Source organism: Balaenoptera acutorostrata, chromosome 16, assembly GCF_949987535.1.
Source record: "Balaenoptera acutorostrata chromosome 16, mBalAcu1.1, whole genome shotgun sequence".
Lineage (NCBI taxonomy): Eukaryota > Metazoa > Chordata > Mammalia > Artiodactyla > Balaenopteridae > Balaenoptera > Balaenoptera acutorostrata.
In genome coordinates, this window is record NC_080079.1 from 56,534,066 (window position 1) to 56,554,562 (window position 20,497).

The 20,497-nt window shown below is 54.6% G+C and overlaps 1 protein-coding gene across 3 annotated transcripts in view; it reads left to right on the forward strand.

Moving 5' to 3' along the window:
• ZCCHC24 (zinc finger CCHC-type containing 24) overlaps window positions 1-12,122 on the forward strand; it is a 62,376-nt gene extending 50,254 nt beyond the window's left edge. For 2 of the 3 annotated variants that reach the window (XM_007184201.3, XM_007184202.3), the window contains one exon: window positions 8,026-12,122. In XM_007184201.3, coding sequence (XP_007184263.1) covers window positions 8,026-8,139 — 114 coding nt within the window. In that variant the 3' untranslated portion in view covers window positions 8,140-12,122. Of the gene's footprint in view, window positions 1-124 lie in introns of all 3 variants that reach the window. The other variant, XM_057530936.1, reaches the window with a different exon arrangement.
• The last annotated feature ends 8,375 nt before the right edge of the window (window positions 12,123-20,497 follow it).

Genomic DNA, 20,497 nt, shown 5'->3' on the forward strand with positions numbered 1-20,497 from the left:
CAGGTGAGGCGTAAGAACCAGGGGAGGGTGACCGTTTCCCTTACTGAGCCTCAGTTTGCTCCTTCATACGATGGGGATGAGACCAGATCTATCCAAGTTAGCCCTTTCTTTCCTTGTCTCATAGGACATGGGGGGGAGAGGGCCTGTTTCTCCAGAAAGGGAAGGAAGATAAAGGGGCAACTGTACGAAGACCCTGAGACCACAGACCCCAGTGAATTTTGAAAGTAACGAACTGCAACCGTGACACAAAGAGGGATGCGCAGGCAGCGGGATGCTGTAGAAAAGTGCATTTTGTTGGTTCTTCGCCCAGTTGGCGCATGTTTACAAGGTGGCTACTGGGTGCCAGATACTGTGCAACGGGGCTGGTGGCCAAGGGCCTGCCTGCCCTGCTGGGAGGGGCTTGAGGCGGCTCATCCCAGGCAGCACTCACTTACTGCAGGCTGCAGAGAGGAGGCGGCATTTACTCTGGGACCTGAAGCAGGGGAGGAAGCTAGACTTGTCACAAGAGGGAGGATGGCCATCCCATCCTAGGAAGAGGGTACAGCAAGCGCTAATGCCCTGAGGCTGTTGGACTTGAGATGCTCAAGGCTGAAAGCTCAGTGAAGGAACGGGAGGGTGGAGTGGGAGGAATGGGAGAGCTAAATGGAGCCGTCACCAGAGGAATTTGGGGGGCCCTACAAGGAAGCCCCCAGCAACAGGGCTTTCAGTTTCATTTTGAGATGATTGCTTTGGTTGTGTGTAGAGACTGGCCTAGAGGGGCTGGGAGACTGGGGAGACCAGCAGGAAAGCCATGGCCATAGTCCCGGGCGAACCGAAGGAGGTCTGAGCTAAGGTGGTGGCTCTGGACCTGGGTCCAACACAGAGCATCACGGGATTGGATGTGAAAGGTGGGGGGGGGGCAGGAATCCAGAACAATCACACTCTGGCTTGAGCTCCTGAGTGGATGGAGGTGGTCGTTACCAAGGTGGGCAGCCTGGGCTGGGGGCAGTTGGGATGGGACATAGGTGTTCTAGATAAAGGCAAGAGATCTCTAATACATTTGAGATGTTCCTGAAAATCCAGGTCAAGATGTCAAGAGGGCAGTTGGGTTTGTTATTCTGAAGCTCGTATGAGAAGTCAAGGTGGTTCACCGGTAATTGGGTACCATTGGCCTAAAGGTATTTAGGGAATGATGAGATTTCCTGCAGAATGTGGACAAAGTAGAGAAGGGATTCCCCAGACCATGTGTTTTAGAATCCCAGCATTCGGAGGTCAGATGGAGGAGAAGCATCCAGCGAGGAGGAGGACCAAGGAGCGTGGAGTCCTGGAGGTGGGAGGGTGGCACAGGTGGCGGCTGGTGCTGAGATGTCAGGTGTAATGACCATGGGGAAGGGCCCTTGAGGTTTGGTAATAAGGAGCTGGTCCCGAAACTTTGGGGGGCATCACTTTTACCTGGAGGACTTTTTGAGCTGCCACCAAGCTCTGAGAACCACTGAAGCCAATGCCCTGCAGGTCGGACATGAGGCAGAGGGGAGATGTTAATTCACAGTGGATCTGTTGGCCAGGGCAGTGTCCATGGTGGCGAAGGTTCCCTGGGCCAGGCCGCAGAGGAAATACCTTCACTGTCCACTTTTGCAAAGGGCATTGATTGTGGAGAGAAGCAGAGAAATGGGACAGTAGCTAGAGCAGGGACGGTGGCGTTGAGGTGGGTGTTCTGAAGATGGGAGAGCCTGGAGCATGTTATAGGCAAATGAGAATGACCCAGAAGAAAGCAAAAGGCTGATGACAAGGGGACAAGAGGGAGATGCCTTATCATCAGCCCAGGAGGGAGGGAGGTGGGGGATGATTGGGGAGGGTCGTGGGTTTGATGGGGCAGAGAAGGGGGACCTCACTTCCAGGGCTTCTGTTTTCTCAGTGAAATGGGACACGAGGTTTTCAGCTAAAAGTCAGAGTGAGGAGGGGTGTGGTGGGCTTGGGGAAGGACAAGGGAGGAGGCAAACCTACTAGAGAAACATAGCCAGACTGGCAAGCAGCATCCCAGCCCAGGGGGAGCTTCGAGATCATAACTGTCACCCAAGCCGTCAGCCCAGTTCTGCGACTTGGTCAGTAGTGTTCACTGCACAGGTGCGGGCCAGAGGTGGTGTTACAGGGGTTCGGGGACAGAGGTGTGCTGGATGAGTGTTTCAGAGGGACGAGGTCAAAGAGTCAGGTGTGATGTTGGAAGAGTGTGGTCCTGGGCTGTGAGCGAGACGGCTGGGAAGGGAAGCCAGAGGGGCCCTGATGGAGAGGCGGGGCCAGGACTGGGTGAAGTGCGGAGCCGAGAGCTGGACAGAGCGCAGGTTTCTGAAGACCAAGTCCAGGCTGTGGCTGAGGGGATGGTGGGAGACAAGGTCACTGCTGGTGAGGTAGTTGGGGTACCGAGGAGCGGGGGTGGGGCGAGCCTTCCCTGTGTAAGCTGAGTCACCAAGAAGGATGGCAGGAGCAGAGGGCAGAGGAGGCCACAGGGAAAGGGAGGCAGGAGGGTAGGGGAGGATCCCCCAAGGCAGTAACGTCAGGCTGAGCTCGGAGGGGCAGTGGAGGGTCAGCAGACGAAGGGGGCTGGGGTGGGAGTGGCAGAGAGGGGAGGGTGCGCTTCTGGTGAGGGAACAGCATGTGCAGAGTGGAGAGGACAGGGCCGAGCCGAGCACTGGAGGAGCTGAGGGGTGAAGCAGAGTGCGGAAGGAGGGGCCGGGCTGCCTTGGGCTGGCTTGGAGGCCATGGCACGGAATTTGGTCTTTATCCTACTAGGAGCATCTGGGAGTTGTCCAAGAGGACTCTTGTGGTTGAAACATTTTGTGATTTTATGACCCTCGTGCAGGCCTCCTTTGCCTCTGTTTGCAGACTCTCCATCCTCCCGCCCCCAAGGGTTTCCGTGTTTCCCATCACCCACACTGTCGCACACAGGCAAATAGATGGGAAGCTGGCCGTGCAGCCCAGTGGACAAGGGGCTCCTTAGTGCAGGGGGCCTGGCCCACAACCTAATGGCACCAAGGGAGACACCAAGGCCCTGGAGCGCCAAGACAGGCTTGATGACCCGGTGGCTGGGCGCAGGGCACGTGATATGCACGTAGTGTTGTAGGAGCACGTCGGGGCTGGGGCTGAAGGCGGGCAGTGTAAAGGGGCCACGGCATCCTGGATCCTGAAGTCTTCCTGGCAATTCCCGAGCAGGTCTGGAACCCCAGTTCAAAAGCACCTCCCCAAGTGTCTGACTGTCAGCACACTCGCCCTCATTGAACTCTGCTCTCCCAGGGCCCTTGTGCGTGGCCCGTGCTGTCAGAGGGGTTCCTACTTTCTCTTACTGGACGCACTTTGTCGACAGCTGCTCGCCAGGTCTGTGCAGGCTCTGAAGGAAGACGAAGGTCAGGGGGCTGCCTGGCTTTCCAGGAGCTTCCTCTCCAACCCAAGGGACAGGATTCCATCAGACAGGGTTAGCAACTGGCGTTCAGAGAACTCCTGTTCTGAGTCACAGGTGTGGTCACCCTCCAGGTGCCGTTTGCTGAGCCCCTGCACACCCGTCGTGTGTGCTCTGCCCTCAGACCGGGTGTCCTGTTCACTGGGAGGGAACGTGCAGTCCTGAGAAGCCACGTGGCCTTTCCAGGGCCCCCACGTGGAAGTGGTGCCTTGGCATTGAACTTGCACCTGTGTCTGGAGCCCGGCCCTGAGGCCAGCCAGGCCTCCGTTGGTGTCCCAGCTCACGCCCCCTGAACTGGGTGGGCTGGAGCAAAGCGCTGGGCTGGGCTCCGAGCACAGGAGAGAGGAAGGGTGCTGTAGGTGCGTCTCAGTCACTGGAGACTCGGGCAGGAATTGGGAGAATTGTGACAGCGGTGTGCGGTGGCCAGGCACTCTTCTGCGTATTTTATACCTTCGTCCTCTCAGCCACCCCATGAGGTCAGCTCTATTGTCTCCCCATTTGACAGAGGAGGAAACTAAGGCAAAGGGCATGAGTGACTTACCCAAGGTCAGTAGAGAAGCTGGAACTCATGAAGAGGGATCAAGTTTGGGGCTGGAGGAGAACATGGAGCCTGGAGGGGACAGATGAGTGGCCTGGGGGAAGCGGGGACAGGGGGAACAGCAAGGGCAGGTCAGGGTGGCTGGCTGGGGATGGGCCAGTTCCTGCAGGGGCTCAGACGTGTGGTGCTTGGGGCTGTGCTGGGGGTCTGGGAGGCTCAGTCCTTATGATTCTCACACCTCTGTGACTTAAGCAGAGAGGCAGGGCCCAGCCCATGCACCCAAGTCCACCGGGACCCAACTCCCCACTGCAGCTCCAGCCTCCTCGGCCCCACCCCTGTATTGCCCTAGCACCCCTTCCATGATGCCGGGCCCGTACCGCCACCCCCCAGGCTGGCAGTGGCCTCTCCTGCTTCGTCTCCATCCTGCGAAGCTCAGTCCAAGCGCAGCTTCCCTGACCATCACCTCCCCGTCTCCACACTCAGGATCAGAGTCTCCCGGGCCCAGTGAGGAAGAATCTTCCAAGTGCGTGTGGCTCTGCTCTTCCTTCTCCTCGTCATTCAGCCCTTGTTTGTTGAGCACCTACTGTGTGCAGCGGGGAGACTGAGGCCCAGAGAGGAGATGGGACTTGAGCAAGGTCACTCAGCCAGTCAGGGGGGCCTGGGACCGGGTCTCCCCCTGCCTCACCCCCCCAATCTCCTGTCACAGGGCTCTTCTCCCTCAGGGAAGTGGCAAGCTGGGCTGAGGGCAGAGCGGGTGGTGGCCCTGCCGGGCTCCCCAGCAGTCAGGAGCCTTTGAAGAGCTGAGAGGAGGGGCTCAGAGCCTCTGTCCCCCCCATACTCTCCCTGCCCCCCACGGTGGAGAGGGGTTGCTTTATTTCTCCTGCCCCCTGAGCTCTGACCTGTGTGGTATCCATCTCCTGAGAACCCTCCACTGCCCCTCCCCTCCCTCCCCTACCACATCTGTTTCCCGTCAGTCTCCAGCTGCGGCTCCCCCCTGCCAGCCCTGCCCCCCATGAGAAGAAAACACTAATGGGCTTTGCCTCACTGCGGGGGGTGGGGATGGCCCTGGGGTGATCAATCCCAGCTGCTGACTGTTTTTCCCTCCGCAGAGGGGAGTCGCCTTGACAGCTTCCCCAGCTCCTCCACCCAGTGCCTGGGCAGGGCTGAGCCAGGACCCGTGGAGGGAAGGGGCACTGACAGGGTCATGGCCAAGAAGTGGGGGTGGCCAGGATGTTGCAAGTGCATTTCCACAGGGACTCAGCTGGTTCCGCTGATCCCAGCCTGCTCCCTCCACATAATAATAATAGCAATAATACATGATATTAATACTGATCAACACTGCTCTTTATGTACCAGGCACTGTTCTAAAAACTTTGCATATACTAACTTATTTACTCTTCACAACAACCCTATCAAGTAGGTACCCTTAGTAGCCCATTGTATAGAGGAGAAAAATTGAGGCGCAGAGAGGTTAAGTGACTTGCAAGAGGTCACACAGCAATTACAGAGTCTTACAGAGCTCTTTATGGTTAGAAACTACCTTAAGACAGTCATCTCATTTACTTCTCTCCCTATCACACATACAGCAAATGTTATTAACCCCCCCACACCCAAGTTACAGAAGGGCAAGTTAAGGTTCTAAAGGAGAAAGTTCTCTCCCAACAGCCCTTGGCAGGTAGGTAAAGCTGCAGGCCTCTGGCAAGGCCTTTAATGTCTTGGAGCCTCGGTTTCCTCATCTGTAATATAGGAGGATGATAATATGCCCCTCACAGGACGTTAGGTTGTATGATTTATGTGGCCGTGCTTTGCAAAGTGTAAACCACAGGGAGCAAGGGTGGTGTCAGGCCTGCTTGCTCTGGTCTCTCCGGCCCCACTTGGAAGACGGGTTTAGGGAGGGGCTCGGGCCAGCATGAAGAGTCCGGGAGGGGAGCTGGACATCAGGCTGGGTTTGGTCTAGGGGAGGGAAGACTTCAGAGCTGCTCACATCGGACCTATGGGGGCCAGCAGAGAGTCTGCATGGCCCCTGTGTGGCTGGGATCACTGGGATGGGCGTACAGGGACCCAGACTTCAGCCCAAGATCGTGAAGTGCTTCTTACAGTGGAGGCAATGGGCTGAACCAGTGAGCTCAGCCGCCAGGGAGCTCTCCAGCGCCGGGGCGTGTAGGCCAAGCCCTGGGATACTGTAGGTGTGCATCAAGATGTCTGGAGGGCAGGGGATGTGACCTTCCCAGGTCTTTCAGCTTGGAATTGTGGCTTCAACTTTCAGTGGCTCTCTACCAGCTGGTATTCCCCTCCTATTAGTAATAATAATAAACAGCATTAATAACTTTTATGTGCTACGCACCTTCTATTTGTGATCTTCCTTGAGTTGTAACAACAGTCTCATGAGAAAAGTGTTACTGACATCTCCTTTTACAGATGAAGAAGTGGAGGATCAGAGAGGTCAGGTGGCTTGCCCAAGGTCACACAGCTCATAGGTAGTTTGAGCCCAGGTCTGACATGAAGCCAAACTCTTTCTCCTTTCCCCTGGCCAGGAAAGCCAGTCATTAAAAGCTTATTGAGATGAAGCCAAGGCTCCTGCCCTATTTCCTTGTCTTCCCAGTGTGGCTTTAGGCCTGGAAGCACAGGGATGGGCTTTATGACCCTGGATCAGAACAGTCCGTACACTCGCTTTCTAGAGCCCTCTGACTCGTCCATTCTCTGCTCTGAGTGTCAGCTTCAGACCAGGCACTGCATAATCAGGCAGAAAAGTTGGTGCGCTATTTTTGAGCAGTCTGCAGCCTGCCCAGGGGCTAGCGCTCACGCTCAGCTTCCCTCCAGGACCATTCTGGGTCCTGGTCACTGGCACCAAGGCTCCCTTGGCCCACACCAGCCTGCAGTTCCTGCCCCCTGTCCTTGGCAAGTGGTTCCCAGCTGGCCCTGATCAGCTTCCTTTGAGTCCCCCCAAGTCCATGCAGAGGACCCTGCTACAGGTAGGGGTTCTGGGCTGGGGCTACGGCTGCCAGCCAAGAAACCGTCTGCCTCGGGAAGTGTGCCTAATAACCTCCGTACATATTCCAGAGAAACAAGCTCGCTTTTGAGAGCCAGGATGCGAGGTACAGAGGGAGCAGGGAAGCCCCCTGTGTAACAGAAATGTGCTTGTACGTGCCATACGCCACTCAGTTTACAAGCATCTAGACATCTGACTCCGCCCTGTAAATGAGCTGCAACAATGGCCCACTTTACAGATGTGGAAACCGAGGCTCTCTGAGGCCACACCGTGAGTGAGTAGCCTCAGAGGTCTGGCAAGTCACCTCCCTTCTCTGGACCTCAGTTTCCCTGTTCAGAAACACCTAGCCACTCCACTAACGGGGCAGGCACCGTGCCAGGCCCTGGGATGTGGGATGAATCGGAACACTGGCTGCTGACATCACAGAGCTAAGGGCTCGCTCACCCGAAGCCTGAAACACTGTGACCCCGTCCAGGTTAAACTCCCCTTGAGTCTTGAGGCCGCAGGAGCAGGTGTGGTGGTGACAAGTGGCCTGGGAAGAAGCAGTGGATGCTGGGAATCAGGAGGTGCGGCTTGGGTCTCCCTTGCGCTGGGCCTCAGTTTCTCCATCTGGATAATGCCTGTGCCCCGCTGTGCTGCCTCTGTCTCGGGCATTCGTGAGCTTCAGGTGGTGGCTGCTTAGAGAGTACTGGTGGGGGTGGAGTTGGGGGGCAAAGTGGCATCTAGACCTGGGGCTCTGTGTGCAAGACCTCCTCCCAAAGCGCTGGCCCCAGCCCGAGGCCTCAGCCTATGCCTCCCAGGATGCAGGATGCAGGACACTCGTGTTGCCTGCAGCAGGCGAGAAGCAGGAAGGGTCCTGGGCGCTTTGGGAAACAACCTCTGATTACAGACGCCTGCGCTCTCTCTCTGGGCCCTCCCTGTCTGTCTCCCTCCTCCTGCCTGTCTGTCTGTCTCGAGCACTCTCTGCCTCTCTCCACATCTGCCTCACTCTCCCTGCTCCTCTGGTATTTCTTTCTTTCTGCCCCCTCCTCCCCACCCTTGGGCCCGCTTCCTCCTTCCTCTCTGCAGAGACCCCTGGAGAAGCCCGATGGCCTGGACGTGTCCGACCAGAGCAAGGAGCACCCCCAGCACCTGTGCGAGAAGTGCAAGGTGCTGGGCTACTATTGCCGGCGCGTGCAATGACCCGGCCGCCTGCTGGGCCCCGCCGCCCTCCTGCCAGCCAGAGAAGACGCCACCCCCCTGCGTGTCCCCTGTGTGCATGCGGGGGTGCCCTCACAGGCTTACAGGTCTAGGGGGTGGGCTCTTGGCTCATGTATGTTGACAAACAGTGTTACTGACGTAGCTGCGCCCCCAGAAGGCCGGGTCTCTGCGACTCTCTAGGGGGGGCCCTGGGTCTGTGTGGAGGGGATAGGGCAAGCAGAGGTCAGCGCACAGGACCACGCAGAGCCCTTGGTGTCCCCGCAGGCTCTCCTCTGAGACTCCCTTTGGGGTGAGCAGCCTTGTATTGGCCACGAGTGCACTAAATTTACTGTGAATCCCAGAGCCTGCAGGGGACTGTCTCCCCAAGACCGGCCAGGCCGCCTTTTCCCACCCAGAACCTTCCAGTTTGCCCTGTGTGAAAAGCCACTCTTAGAAAGCCCTAATTTTCTGTCTAAGTCAGCACTCATGGCAAGCTGACACCTGTTCTCGCAGCTGCTGGGGAGCGGGCATCTCTGCCCCCTGCCACTTTGAGCCCCAAACCTGACCGCCTCTGCCGTCACTGGCATTGCACCTGGGCGCCGCACCCTGCCCCCCCGCCCCCATAGACCCAGAGGTCAGGGACGGGGAGGCACTGAATGTTGGACAGTGTCCCAAGGTGTGACCTGGGGCACATCAGGCAATGCCTCCCCCCTCTCCCAGCACATACTACCCCAACTTGCTTGGATTTTGTCAGCCCCATTCCCTTCCCCTCTCCCTCCCCTCCCACCCACGCTAGGGGGCCACCACCTGATGGAGGCTACAGGACCCAGCAGGGAAGCCACTCTGGCAGGAAGGACACAGGCCTGGCAGATCAAAGACCCGGGTTTTAATGCTGGCCTCACCACTGACACACTGTGGAGCCTGGGAAGGACTCTCATCTCTCTGCTTCGCTACTAGTTAAGTGAGAGAGTGACAGCAGAGAGCCGAGAGAGGCCCGTTTCTGTTCTGATGTTCTGGGATTCAGCCTGGCTGTGTGCCGTCTCCTGGAGCAGAAAGCTTTACTTGGACAGTATCCCCAGGTCCCGTACCCCGACTATCACCCGTCAGTCGGTCACTTAAGAAGTCATGCGGAGGGATCCCGGTCCTCCCCTGTCGCCCCTGCAGGCTCAGCCCTGCCTGTTGTCCCCTACCCTGCAAACGTGAAGGAGAGGGTTTCCCCCGCCCCAAGACAAGCTACAGAACCTCTCGTTTGCAAAGTGGGGACAATGATTCCTACCTCCCGAGGGTGGGGGAGGCCTCTTGGCGCTCACACTGGTCAGGGCGACGCTGTCCTGGCTAGCGGGGGATCGCCTTCCTCTTCGCTCTCTCCCCAGTGAGAAGTCCTATTTTTATTGTCGTATCACCCTTCCTTTCTCCCAGGGGAACCGGCTGTCAGAGCTGGGTCACTTGATTTTGCCCCAACATGATGCCTCTGTGGAAAAAAAAAAATCAGGCCACGAAATGGGCCTGAAATTCAGTGTTTACCACGGCTCAAGGACACCCAACCCGTGTCCAGTTGCCTTTTGTTTTCAAATGAAAATGCTTTGTACAACTGAGGAGTTACAGCAAAGTGTTAATCAGGGGTCCAGGGAGTGAGTCGAAGAGATGGAGTGAGTGCATTTGCAGCCAGAGGGCTGCAGGGTAGATTTGGGCGGGGTGGGGGTGGGGAACCATGCCCTCTGAGCATTTAAGAAGTGTGTATTTGCTCCAGCCTGAGCCCTGTAGCGGCCTGCCCCTGACTGTGAACACGCCCACTGAGGAATCCCTCCCAGCTGCTCCCTGCCTGCTCCACGGTGTCAAGGTGAGCCAGAGTCACCCTGTTCCAGGGCTCTCTGTCCCCAGGGAGAAGCTGTTGCTGTCAGTCATCCTAGCGCCCTGCTAACGAGAACATTCGCAGTGGTGGGCGGTGTGCTGGTCTCCGCTGCGAGGACCAGGTCCCAACCCTTCCAGGGACCTGGCTCCACAGGGGGACCTTGGCCTCAGGTACCTGGGCTGCAGTCGTGGGGGAAGCCCACACCCTAGAAAGAACCCAGGCTCCAGACCCCTGGAGGCCAGGGCCTTCCACAGGCCAAGAGGAGAAGGGATATCACCCCAAAGTGACCTTTGCAGCGGGTTTGTCCAGCTGGCAGCCATTGCCCTGGCCATCTGTGCAGAGCTGGCCACCGCAGGGGCTGGGCCCTCCCTCTGAGGCGGCCCTTCCACACCGCCCCCTCCTGCACTGTTTGGCTGAATTTGGGAGCTCTGTGTGCTCAGCGAAAGCCACTGCTGTCCAGGCTGGTGCTGTGAGAATTAAGTGCTCAGAGGGCCTGGGCACCCAGGAGACAAGAAAGTGTGTGGTTTTAGTACGTTCAAAGGGACAATCGCTTGCAGTTAGTAGATCTAGCGATCCAGTTGGGAGAGAACGGTGTTTACCCCATATGAAGTATTCAATAGTTCTACTTGTGAATTTGTATTTATTTTGAGTTATACTTGACACAGAATTCCTTTTTTTTTTTTTTAAAGAAAAAATACTATGTGTGTATTTTGAAACGAAAATTCATGGATGTTAAAATTTCTGCATGGTTTCCAATTTTTCTCACAACACTGAATTTGTTACCTTCTCCCGAAAAATCTTCACAGTGATTTTTGTCTGTATATATTTGAGGGCTTTTTTAAAAAAAAGAAAAAGAAAAGAAAAATATGATTGCCTGATTTTTGAGACTAAAGTAAACAAAAAGAGAGGCATTTTCAAAACTTCAGAGCTTTCAGGAGGGCAATAGAATATCAAATGAAGATTTCTGGAAGTATTTTTTGCAAACCTTCTGGTTGAGCTGCAAGAAAATATTTATGGTGAGAACTTTTCTCTTTTTCCTGTTGGTTTCTTTTGGGGGGGGGATTGATTTTTTACTATGCTTTGGTCTGTAAAAAGTCTGCAACTGAATTACATTAAGAAGGAAATATTGTCTACATAGATTATTATATGAAGTTGGTACATAATTCTGATGAGGAAAAAAAACTTTGCAATTCTTTAAGCCATATTATTGTTATTCTCTGTTGTTTTCCCTGGATAAAAATATCAGTATTAAGTAGCCAGCATATTATTCAAGTGCTTAGACTTATTAATATGTTCTTGTCCTGTATTTATACATATGTGTATTTGGGAAAGTACTGCCTTTTTTTAAGGGAAGCTATTATTAGATACTTAGTGAAAAAGGGAATGGTGAGCCCTTCGAACCTCTTCAGCTGAGGATAACACAGCATTATAATCCATTCTCTTGCACCTTCTTATTATTATCTTGTTATTATGGTTATTAAACTTGTGGGGGGCAGGAGTGTGCCTGGGGAGCAGGGGGCGTGTGACTAACTAGCCCCACCATGGTCGGCCAGCTCCAAAGATGGTCTCCTTGGCCTGGTCCAGGGGTCCCGGTCAGCAGGGCCCAAGGATGGAAGAGGAAGCAGGAGGCGGACTTCTCCAGCCGCCCCCTTTGGAGCTTTGCCATCTGAGCCATGCCTCGGTGCCCTATGCTCTTTGAACTTGGATTTGTCACCCAGAGCCCTTACACCTGCCCTCCAACATCTAATGGACTTGAATCTACTCTAAACGAATATTTAATCCAGCATCACTACATCGTAGCCCAGTGTGGCAACTAACCCTGGAGTTTGGGAGGCGTTCGGCCTTCGGGGGAGTTCATCGCTCTCTGTTGCCAACCTCACCGTTCGACCTCCTCTGCTCCTGTGTGGTGACCCTGTCCGTGTCTGTATCTGTTAATACGTGTGTGTCCAGCTAAAAAGACAAACAAAACCCGTGGGCCAGCTCGGAGGGTGCGTGGAGAAGCCTCCCGACCTCTCCCGAGGGCCGCCCTCGGGATGGCATTCCGTTGTGTGCCTTATTCCTGGAGAATCTGTATACGGCCTACCTATAGAAATATAGCCTTTTCATGCTGTATTAAAAGAACTTTTAAAAGCAAGAGAGGCTCCTGGGTGTCCTTGTTTACATGGAGCATCGGTAGGGAGCTGAACGTCTTCACAGATTCGGGGGTGCTGAGCTGGGTAGGGGCGGCTTGGGCCTGCCCTTCCGCTCTCCCACGTCTGGAATGTCTTGTCCTTGCCCTGCCTCCACCCCACTGATTTGCCTCCTCCCAGCCCCCCTGTCCCCAAACGGACACTCTCTCCGGGGCGAGGGCCCTCCCCAAGCGGGGCCCCAGACTGGGCAAGATTGTCGGCACATTAGGTCACAGTTAGCTCTGCGATGGGACTGCTGGTGACCATATATAGGAGTGAATCTTCCTCGGAGACAGCAGCCCTAGGCCTCGCAGCTGCAGCTCCCACTTGGCCCTCTCACCAAGACAGGGATTTGGGCCTCAGACGCTGGGCATCCCACAGTGAGCAAACTCAAGTGTCCAGGGCCTCCTGGAAAGTCCCCAGGAGAGGGAACAGAGGGCCCTTCTTCTGAGCAAGGACCAGTCTGGGCTGTCTCAAGGTGGGGCTCTTGACAGGGCCCACAGATGGGAAGCCACAGCTCACAGGGCCTGGAGCCATGGCGAAGCAGGCCTGAAGGAGCCACCTGCATACGGAGCCCTGCGGCCCAGGATCAGCGCGCCTGCGGTTCTCAACCTGGCTGCTCACCAGAATCGCCTATGGGAGCCTTGGTCCATCCCAGAGATGCTTGAGAAACCGGCCTGGGTGTCCTCAGGTTCTTAAAGTCCCTGATCAGTCCAGTGTGCACGGTTGAGAAGCACCAGGCTTTGAAATGGTCCTCAGGGTCCTGCGGGGTGGATGGTGATGGCTGTGAGGAGGCCGTGGGCAGGGGGCGTCCAGCTCACTGGAGGGCATCCCATCCTCGGCTTCAGTCAGTTGCTACCATCTAAGAATACACCACCTGGGGTGGGGTGGGGAGTAGTGGGGGGACTAGGCTGTTATGTGAAATTCTCCAATTTTTAAACTTTGGCAACTAGTTTATTAAATAGCTAAACTACATGTCTGAGGACCAGCCCATGTCTCCATGCATCCCCTGAGATGGAGCAGAGAAAACAAGGTAAGTCCTTGGCATCAGGGATCATGGATGGGGGGGAAGGGTGGCAAACAGACAGGAACAGAGGCTCCCAACTCCAGAAGCAGGACCCCTTGTCTTATTTGGGGTGCACAGCGAATCCTGGGAGCCATCAAGCCTTTTCCTGCTTATTGGCACAAAGGAAGAATTCACCTCCGGGTGCCTGGCCTCAGGCTGCATGAAATGGCGGGGAGGGCCAGAGTTGGCCTGAGCGCAGGTGGGTGTCAGTGCAGCCAAGCAATGAGCAGAGGGGGGACCCAGCCCAGCAGAGTGGGCGGGGGAGAGGATAATCACTCCCATGAGGGCCTCTCCACCCACAGCCCAGGGAGGGCTGCGCTCCCGGTACAGGTCTGAGGACACGAAGCCCGTCTGTCTCAGTGGCCCGTGCCCCACAGTGCCGGCTTCCAGATCAGCCCTGCCTCCCCCGGCTGGGCGACCCTGGGCAGAGTCCCTGGCCTCTCTGAGCCCCAGCTTCCGCCAGGACACTGTGCGGATAAGCCGGCCCCGTGAACACAAGGCCCAGCACACAGCTTGGCACCTGGCTGGCGGGTGGCAGGCCAGGGGCTGTGGATCTCTTGCTCCCACTGTCTGTGGCTCCGGCCAGAGGTCACCCAGGGAGTCCGAGGGGTGCCAGGCCGCCAACCCAGGAACCTGGTTCACTTGCTCACTGGCTGAGTATCCCCTGTGCTAGGGCCAAGGTGTCAAGGTTAATGTTCGATTTTCTGCCCTTGTGTGTCGTGTGCATGCGCCCGTATTTGTTTTGTTTTGTTTTCCGTGGAAAGAAAACAAACCCAAGGCAAACACAGCCTGCATTTCGACATCTGCCACCGTGGAGACCAGTAATTCCCCTGGACAGGAAGGATTTCCGGTTGGACCTAATGTCCATGTCCAGGGGCAGCGGCGGCAGCTGAGAGCAGAGAGAGCGGAGTCCACCGCAGAAAGGGGTGTCGGGGGACCCAGAGGGGAGGACCCAGCTCTGGGCCCAGCCCTGCCTGCCCTCCTCAAAGCTGGTGTCCTCCGCCACCCTAACCCCACATTTGAGGCCTCTAGAGGCGGGGGCTCACTTGAGGTCACCCAGTGGGAGGAGCAGGATTTGAACCCTGAGTTCTTACCTCCCAGTGCCGTGGTTCAGAGGCAGAGCTGGGGCTCGGCCCCGGGCAGCATGCTATGCCCACAGTTGCAAAGGTGGGGCAAGGAGTGAGGGCCCCAGGGGCGGGGGTGGTCTGGGGGGACAGGCAGCTCCAGCCAGTGAAGGCCTTGGTGTAAGGAACCAGGCACGGGGAGGGGAGACTGGACAGTGTCTCAGATCTGGGGTTGGGGGGGAAGGCATGTGGGCTCAACCACCCCTCCCTCTCCCACCTCAGCACCAAAAGCCCTGGGGACTCAAGGGCCCCTCGCGGGGCCCAGACAAGGCTCCTAGCACCACCACCTTCTTGGAACGTGTCCTCATCTGTGAGCTGCAGCAATCGGGACATACTGCAGGCTGCAGCGGACACTGGGCTGCAGCGGAGGCTCTGTGCTGGCTGCTTCTCTCCCCGGCTCCTGCGGCCATCGGGCTTCTGCCCTGGGCCCTGGCCACAGGCCCAAGTCTCTCCTGTCCCTCTGGCCTCGTGTGTGTGCTCCTAACAGTCCCGGCAGAAGCCAGGGCAGAGACCAATATGGCGGGTGGGGAAACTGAGGTCCAGGGAAGGCCCTAACGCCCCAGACTGGCAGACGGGTCCTCCACTGCACCCTCCCATCTCCACGCTCTGTGCTTTTTCTGATCCCTACCAGAGACTCCAAGTGGATTTCCACCAGCGCGTTCAGGCCTTCAGCAAAGCACTAGGGGCGTCTTCTCGGGGCCTGGGTGGGGAGTCAGGCCCCTGCCTGCCCTCAGACAGCTGGACCCTGGCTCCCCACAAGCTCCCAAAGGTCAGGCATCCAAATGCCACCCCAGCGGCTCCCTGGCCCGCCTCCCACATGGTGCTGAGAGAGGAGACACTTTCTACTTGCGTGTGTTCCGCTCCTGGGCAGGAGACGAGCTCAAGGGAGCCAGGCCAGGGAGGTGCACGGGGGCAAGGTGGCAGAGGGGGCCTCCAGTCCCATCCCCGCTCACTCCCAGCACCCCACCGTCCGTGCGTCTGCAGTGCCAGTGTGGCCTGGTGCACCGCAGGGTTAAATGTGGAATAAATGAGTGAGATCTGGCCAACGTCCAGTGTGCCAGCCGCTGTGCTCTGTGATCTACATGCATCATCATTCTTGATCTTCACCGCGACCCTGTGAGCTGGGTGCTGGGATGAGTACCATTTCACAGAGAGGGAAGCCGAGGTTCAGAGAGGTTGAGTGACTTGTCCAAGATCATACAGCTAGAGAAGCAGAGCCCCTCCCTGTGCCCCCTCCCAGCGCCACTTCCCACCCCTCACCCCCCAGTGTCAGGTCCAGGGCCTAGTCCCTGCCTCTGGCAGCTGTGCCACCCGCCCAAGACAGCCAGGCGGCGGGGCTGGCCTGCCCTCAGCCCCCAATTCCCTGGGCCCCTCACACCTGCCCAGCCGAGCCCGCCAGCCTTCCTATGGTAGCCCAGAGCCAATAACCACTTAGTGCAGGCTCCATGGTGGTTACTGCGGGCTTGTGCAGAAGCTAGAACTCAAGCCAAGCCCCCCAACACAGCTCCCAACCCCTTTCCACCTCTGTCCTTGAAAACTTCCTGGGGGGTCCCTTTCCCAGTTGCAGGGGAAGCCCAGCTCCTACCTCCACTGCCTCCAGGGCGAGCCAGGCCGGACCCCTGTGCCTTCTCTCCCTGGCGCTCGGCCCTCCCCCGCTGGAGCCCTGTATTCAGGCCTGTCCCCCTTCCACATCCTCCCTCTTGGTCCAGGAAAGGAAGGGGGTCTTTCTCCCACCCGAGCCCTCCACCCTGGGAGCTGAACAGCATCCCCCTCTACCACCTGCTCAACATCCCCCCTCCCTCTCTGGTCACTCCTGGAGGTCAGGGCTCAGCCTCCACCGCCCCTCCACACCCAGCTTCTGCAGCCTGTGGGGCAGTTTGGGGTCCAAGTCCTGCCTCGTTCATCCAGGATCATGGCACCTGCCGTGACCTCCATCTCGGCCTCCCCACTCTCATCCTGGCAAGGGCCCTGGGGTCAGACAGACTGGACACTGAACTGCAGCTTCACGACTTATCAGCTGTCATCCTGAGCTGAGGAAGTCGCCTCCCCCGCTGAGCCCCGGGTTCCTCCCTTGTAAAATGGGAATGGTATTGCCTGCCCACCCCCTGAGGGTCACTGTCACGATTAAACACCTGGGCCATGCTTAAGAACTTTTAGCTACTGCACTGTTCATGGAGGGGTGCCAGGCCCCTGGGCCTGTGCTGCCTCTGAAACGCTGCCCCCCCAGCTCCTGCGGCCTCCCCCTCCCCCCGCCGTGATTCTCTCTCTGCCTCTGCCTCCTACTTATCAGGCCCTTGAGCCATGCATTCTGGAAACTTCATCCCAACCAGGTGGCAAGAGATGAGCAGCCTGCGCCTTGCCCCCAGGAAGGGCCTTTGATCTGTCTGGTCCTTGGCCTGTAGGCCTGTCCCCCTCCCTCCCCAGGCACCCACATCGTGTTAGTTCAGCTCTGACTAGGTTTCTGCCCGAGTTTCCCTCTTGTGCTGCAGCAAGGGACCTTTGCCTAGCATGTAACTGGTCCTCCTCTCCCTGGGAACCTGACCCAGCCCCGCCCCACAGTGGAGACTGCTTCAAACAGTTTGGCCCAGATCTCTCTCCTCCGACATCCCTGCCAGCTCAAAATCCCCCAGCTTTCCTCTCACAGGAATCGGCTGGTCCCCTGCTGCCCTCTGGTGGCTAAATCTGAGAACTGCGACTTCCTGCTGGCGGCAAGCCTGCATAGGGGACAAAAGGGGAATTTTTTTTTTTTTTTTTTTTGCTCCCAAACCTGAAATGAGTCCTGATCTCCCCAGCACAGTGCTATCCAGGCCTCATGCACCTTTACTTGAGTAAAACTGTCAAGTGGTAATATCTGGGTTTTCCTTTCTTGATTATAAAAATAACGCATGCACAATGTGAAATGGAAACAACACAAAAATAGGAAGTAGGATGTGAAAATTCTGAGCCGAACTTCCCCGAGAGACACCACTGTCCAGAGTTTGGCCATATCCTTCCCTAGTCTTTTGTTTGTACAAATATATTTGTGTTTAATGTATACACACACACACACACACACACACACACACACACACACACACACACACACACACTAACCTAACAGGATTATACTTGACATGCCGTTCTGTAACCTGCTTTGTTCTCATCATCATCTTTCCCTGTTAGCACAGAAATCTGTTTCATTGGACTAACAGCTGATTGTACTCTTTTGTTAGGTAATGTATTTATTGATTCCCTATTGAAGAGTACGGGCATCTTTTTTTTTTTCTTAATCACCTTTCTGTTTGGTGCAGTAGGGAGATCTGGGGTCAGGAGAGCTAGGGTCTGACTTGAAAAGTCTCAGGCCACTACCTTTGATCACATCCCTGTTCACCCCCTCTCCCCAGGCCTCAGTTTCCCCACCTATCCACTGGGGCAATGGGCTCCACCTAGAATCCTTCACTCCAACAATTCCTCTGATCTGTGATTCCACACTGGGTTGACAAAGCCTATGCGCTGCCCTGATGTAATTCATGAAGTTTGGGGGCTGGTGCAGGGAGGGGACCTGAGAGCCCCAAAACCTCTTTTAGGCCTGGGGCCTGGTGAGCACTTTGACAATTGTGGGGAGGAACAGCTGAAGAAAGCTCCAGAACTCTCCATAAAGGAACCGATTTTACTTTATATTTTATTTTTTGAAATAGAGTGTAGGGAAGTTCAAGCCTATGGTCATCTTGAAAACAATAAATAAATTGGACTGAATCAAAATTTAAAACAGTGCTTCAAAGGACACCCTTAAGAAAGTAAAAAGACTACTCACACAATGAGAGAAAACATTTGCAAGTCCTATATCTCATAAAGGACTTTTATCTAAAATAAATAAAGAGCTCTTACAACTCAACAATAAAAATACAAATAACCCCACTTAAAAACAGGCAAAAATGTGAATAGACATTTCTCCAAAGAAGAGCATCTTCTCATGTGTCCATAAACACATGAGCAGATGCTCAACATCATTAGTCATTGAGGGTATGCAAATCAAAACCTAAATGAGATACTGCTTTGATGTCAAGAATCAAAAAGATAGATAGGGACTCCCTGGCAGTCTGGTGGTTAAGACCTCACCCTTCCATTGCAGGGGGCACAGGTTCAATCCCTGCTCAGTGAACTAAGATCCTGCATGTTACATGGCGTGGCCAAAAAAAAAGAAAAAAAAAAAAAGGATAGATAATAACAAGTGCTGGTGAGGCCATGGAGAAATTGTAACGATTATACATTGTTGGTGAGAAGGTAAAATTTTGTAGCCACTTTGTAAAACAGTTTGATGTTCCTCAAAACGGTAAACATGAAGTTGGCATTTAACCCAGCAGTCCTTACACTATATGTAAAGTGGTACAATATTATTTTCAGGTAATCTGTGATAAGTTAAACTATATATTGTAAATCTTAGAGAAACCACTAAAAATATAAAATGAAGAATTAAATCTAATAAGTCACTACTGGAGGTAGAATGAAATCATTTGGGAGGAAAAAACTCAATCCAAAAGAAGGTAGGAAGGGAACAAAAACCATATGGGATAAAGAGAAAATAAATAGCAAGGTGGCCAATTTAAATCTAACTATATTGATAATTAAGCTAAATATACATGGCCTAAACATTTAATTGAATGGCAGAGTTTGTCAGATTGTTTAAGAAAGCAATGCCACCACTTATGAGTCCGTCTTTTAGCTCTAAATCCTCCCTTTGTTGCCCTGTTTGTGATACTGTAATCCCTTCGTTGCCCTGTTTGTGATACTGTAACAGATCTCTCTTACCACCTGGAATTATATTAAGCTTTATCAATAGAGGGCACTGGAGAGACACTTTGTTCAGAGTTCTTGTTTCCCTTTAGTAGGTTAACCCATGTTATGGTTAGTAATTATTTTTTAAATTTATTTATTTTTGGCTGCATTGGGTCTTTGTTGTGCGTGGGCTTTCTCCATTTGCGGCGAGCGGGGGCTACTCCTCACTGCAGTGCATGGGCCTCTCACCACGGTGGCCTCTCCTGTTGCGGAGCACCAGCTCCAGGCATGCAGGCCTCAGCAGCTGTGGCACGCGGGCTCAGTAGTTGTGGCTCGCGGGCTCCAGAGCGCAGGCTCAGTAGTTGCGGCACACGGACCCAGTTGCTCCGCGCCATGTGGGATCCTCCCGGACCAGGGCTCGAACCCGCGTCCCCTGCATTGGCAGGCAGATTCCCAACCACTGCGCCACCGGGGAAGCTGGTTAATAATTTTTCATAATAAACTTTCCCTGTTAGAATTACTCTGTTGTTTCTGTATCCTGTCTGGACCCTGATCAATAAAGAATCGACACAGGCAGTGGTCCTAGGAGATAACCCCACAAAGATGGGATTTCGAGATTTGTTTGGCTGTGCCCTTGGGCTTGAAGGCAGGGCTGAACTACCTGCCAATTGGAAGTGGGATGATGGTAGTTTTTGGCATGCAGTGACATCACAATCATGCTGTCACCTGTGGTTAAGTGACGAGAGAAGCATGTGCCTTGGGAGGCCACGTGGCTGTACGCTTGACAGTTATGGCACTATCAATGACCATAAGGACTATAGTGTGGGGTGAATTATTTTGAGCATGCTTGATTGTTTACCAAAAGAAGAAGACAAACTCATGTCTTTTAATTCTCAGCTTACGTTAAGGTCTGAGAACCAGAAACCTTCCATGACACCTCTAAAACATCTCTCACTTCTTGTAGACCCTAGACTGGTCATCAATTAAAATCAAACAAAAATTTAATTGTGTAGCTTGCTGAATTACAACATCATTTGAATTCACAGTCTCACTAAGTTTTTTGTGTGAAAGGGCATCAGTGGGAAAGAATGGGATCCTGAAATTCGTAATGGAGACATCTGTTTGGGTCCAAATGAAACTAACAACTTGAATCCTCCAGTCACTCCATTCCTCCCTTGCCTGTGCAAGTAGCTTGCCCTTCTGTGTCTGAGAAGAACAGACTTCTTTGTCTAAAAACACTGTGATAACTTCACCTGGGACAGGTGCTTTGAAAGGCAATTCCCAAGACCCACCAAACCATTTCCACAATGAGGTCAAATCTCAGCATTTTCCAGAGGGACAGGACTCCAGAAAAACAGCTTACACACCCAAAGAATTCTGAGAATTTACTAACACA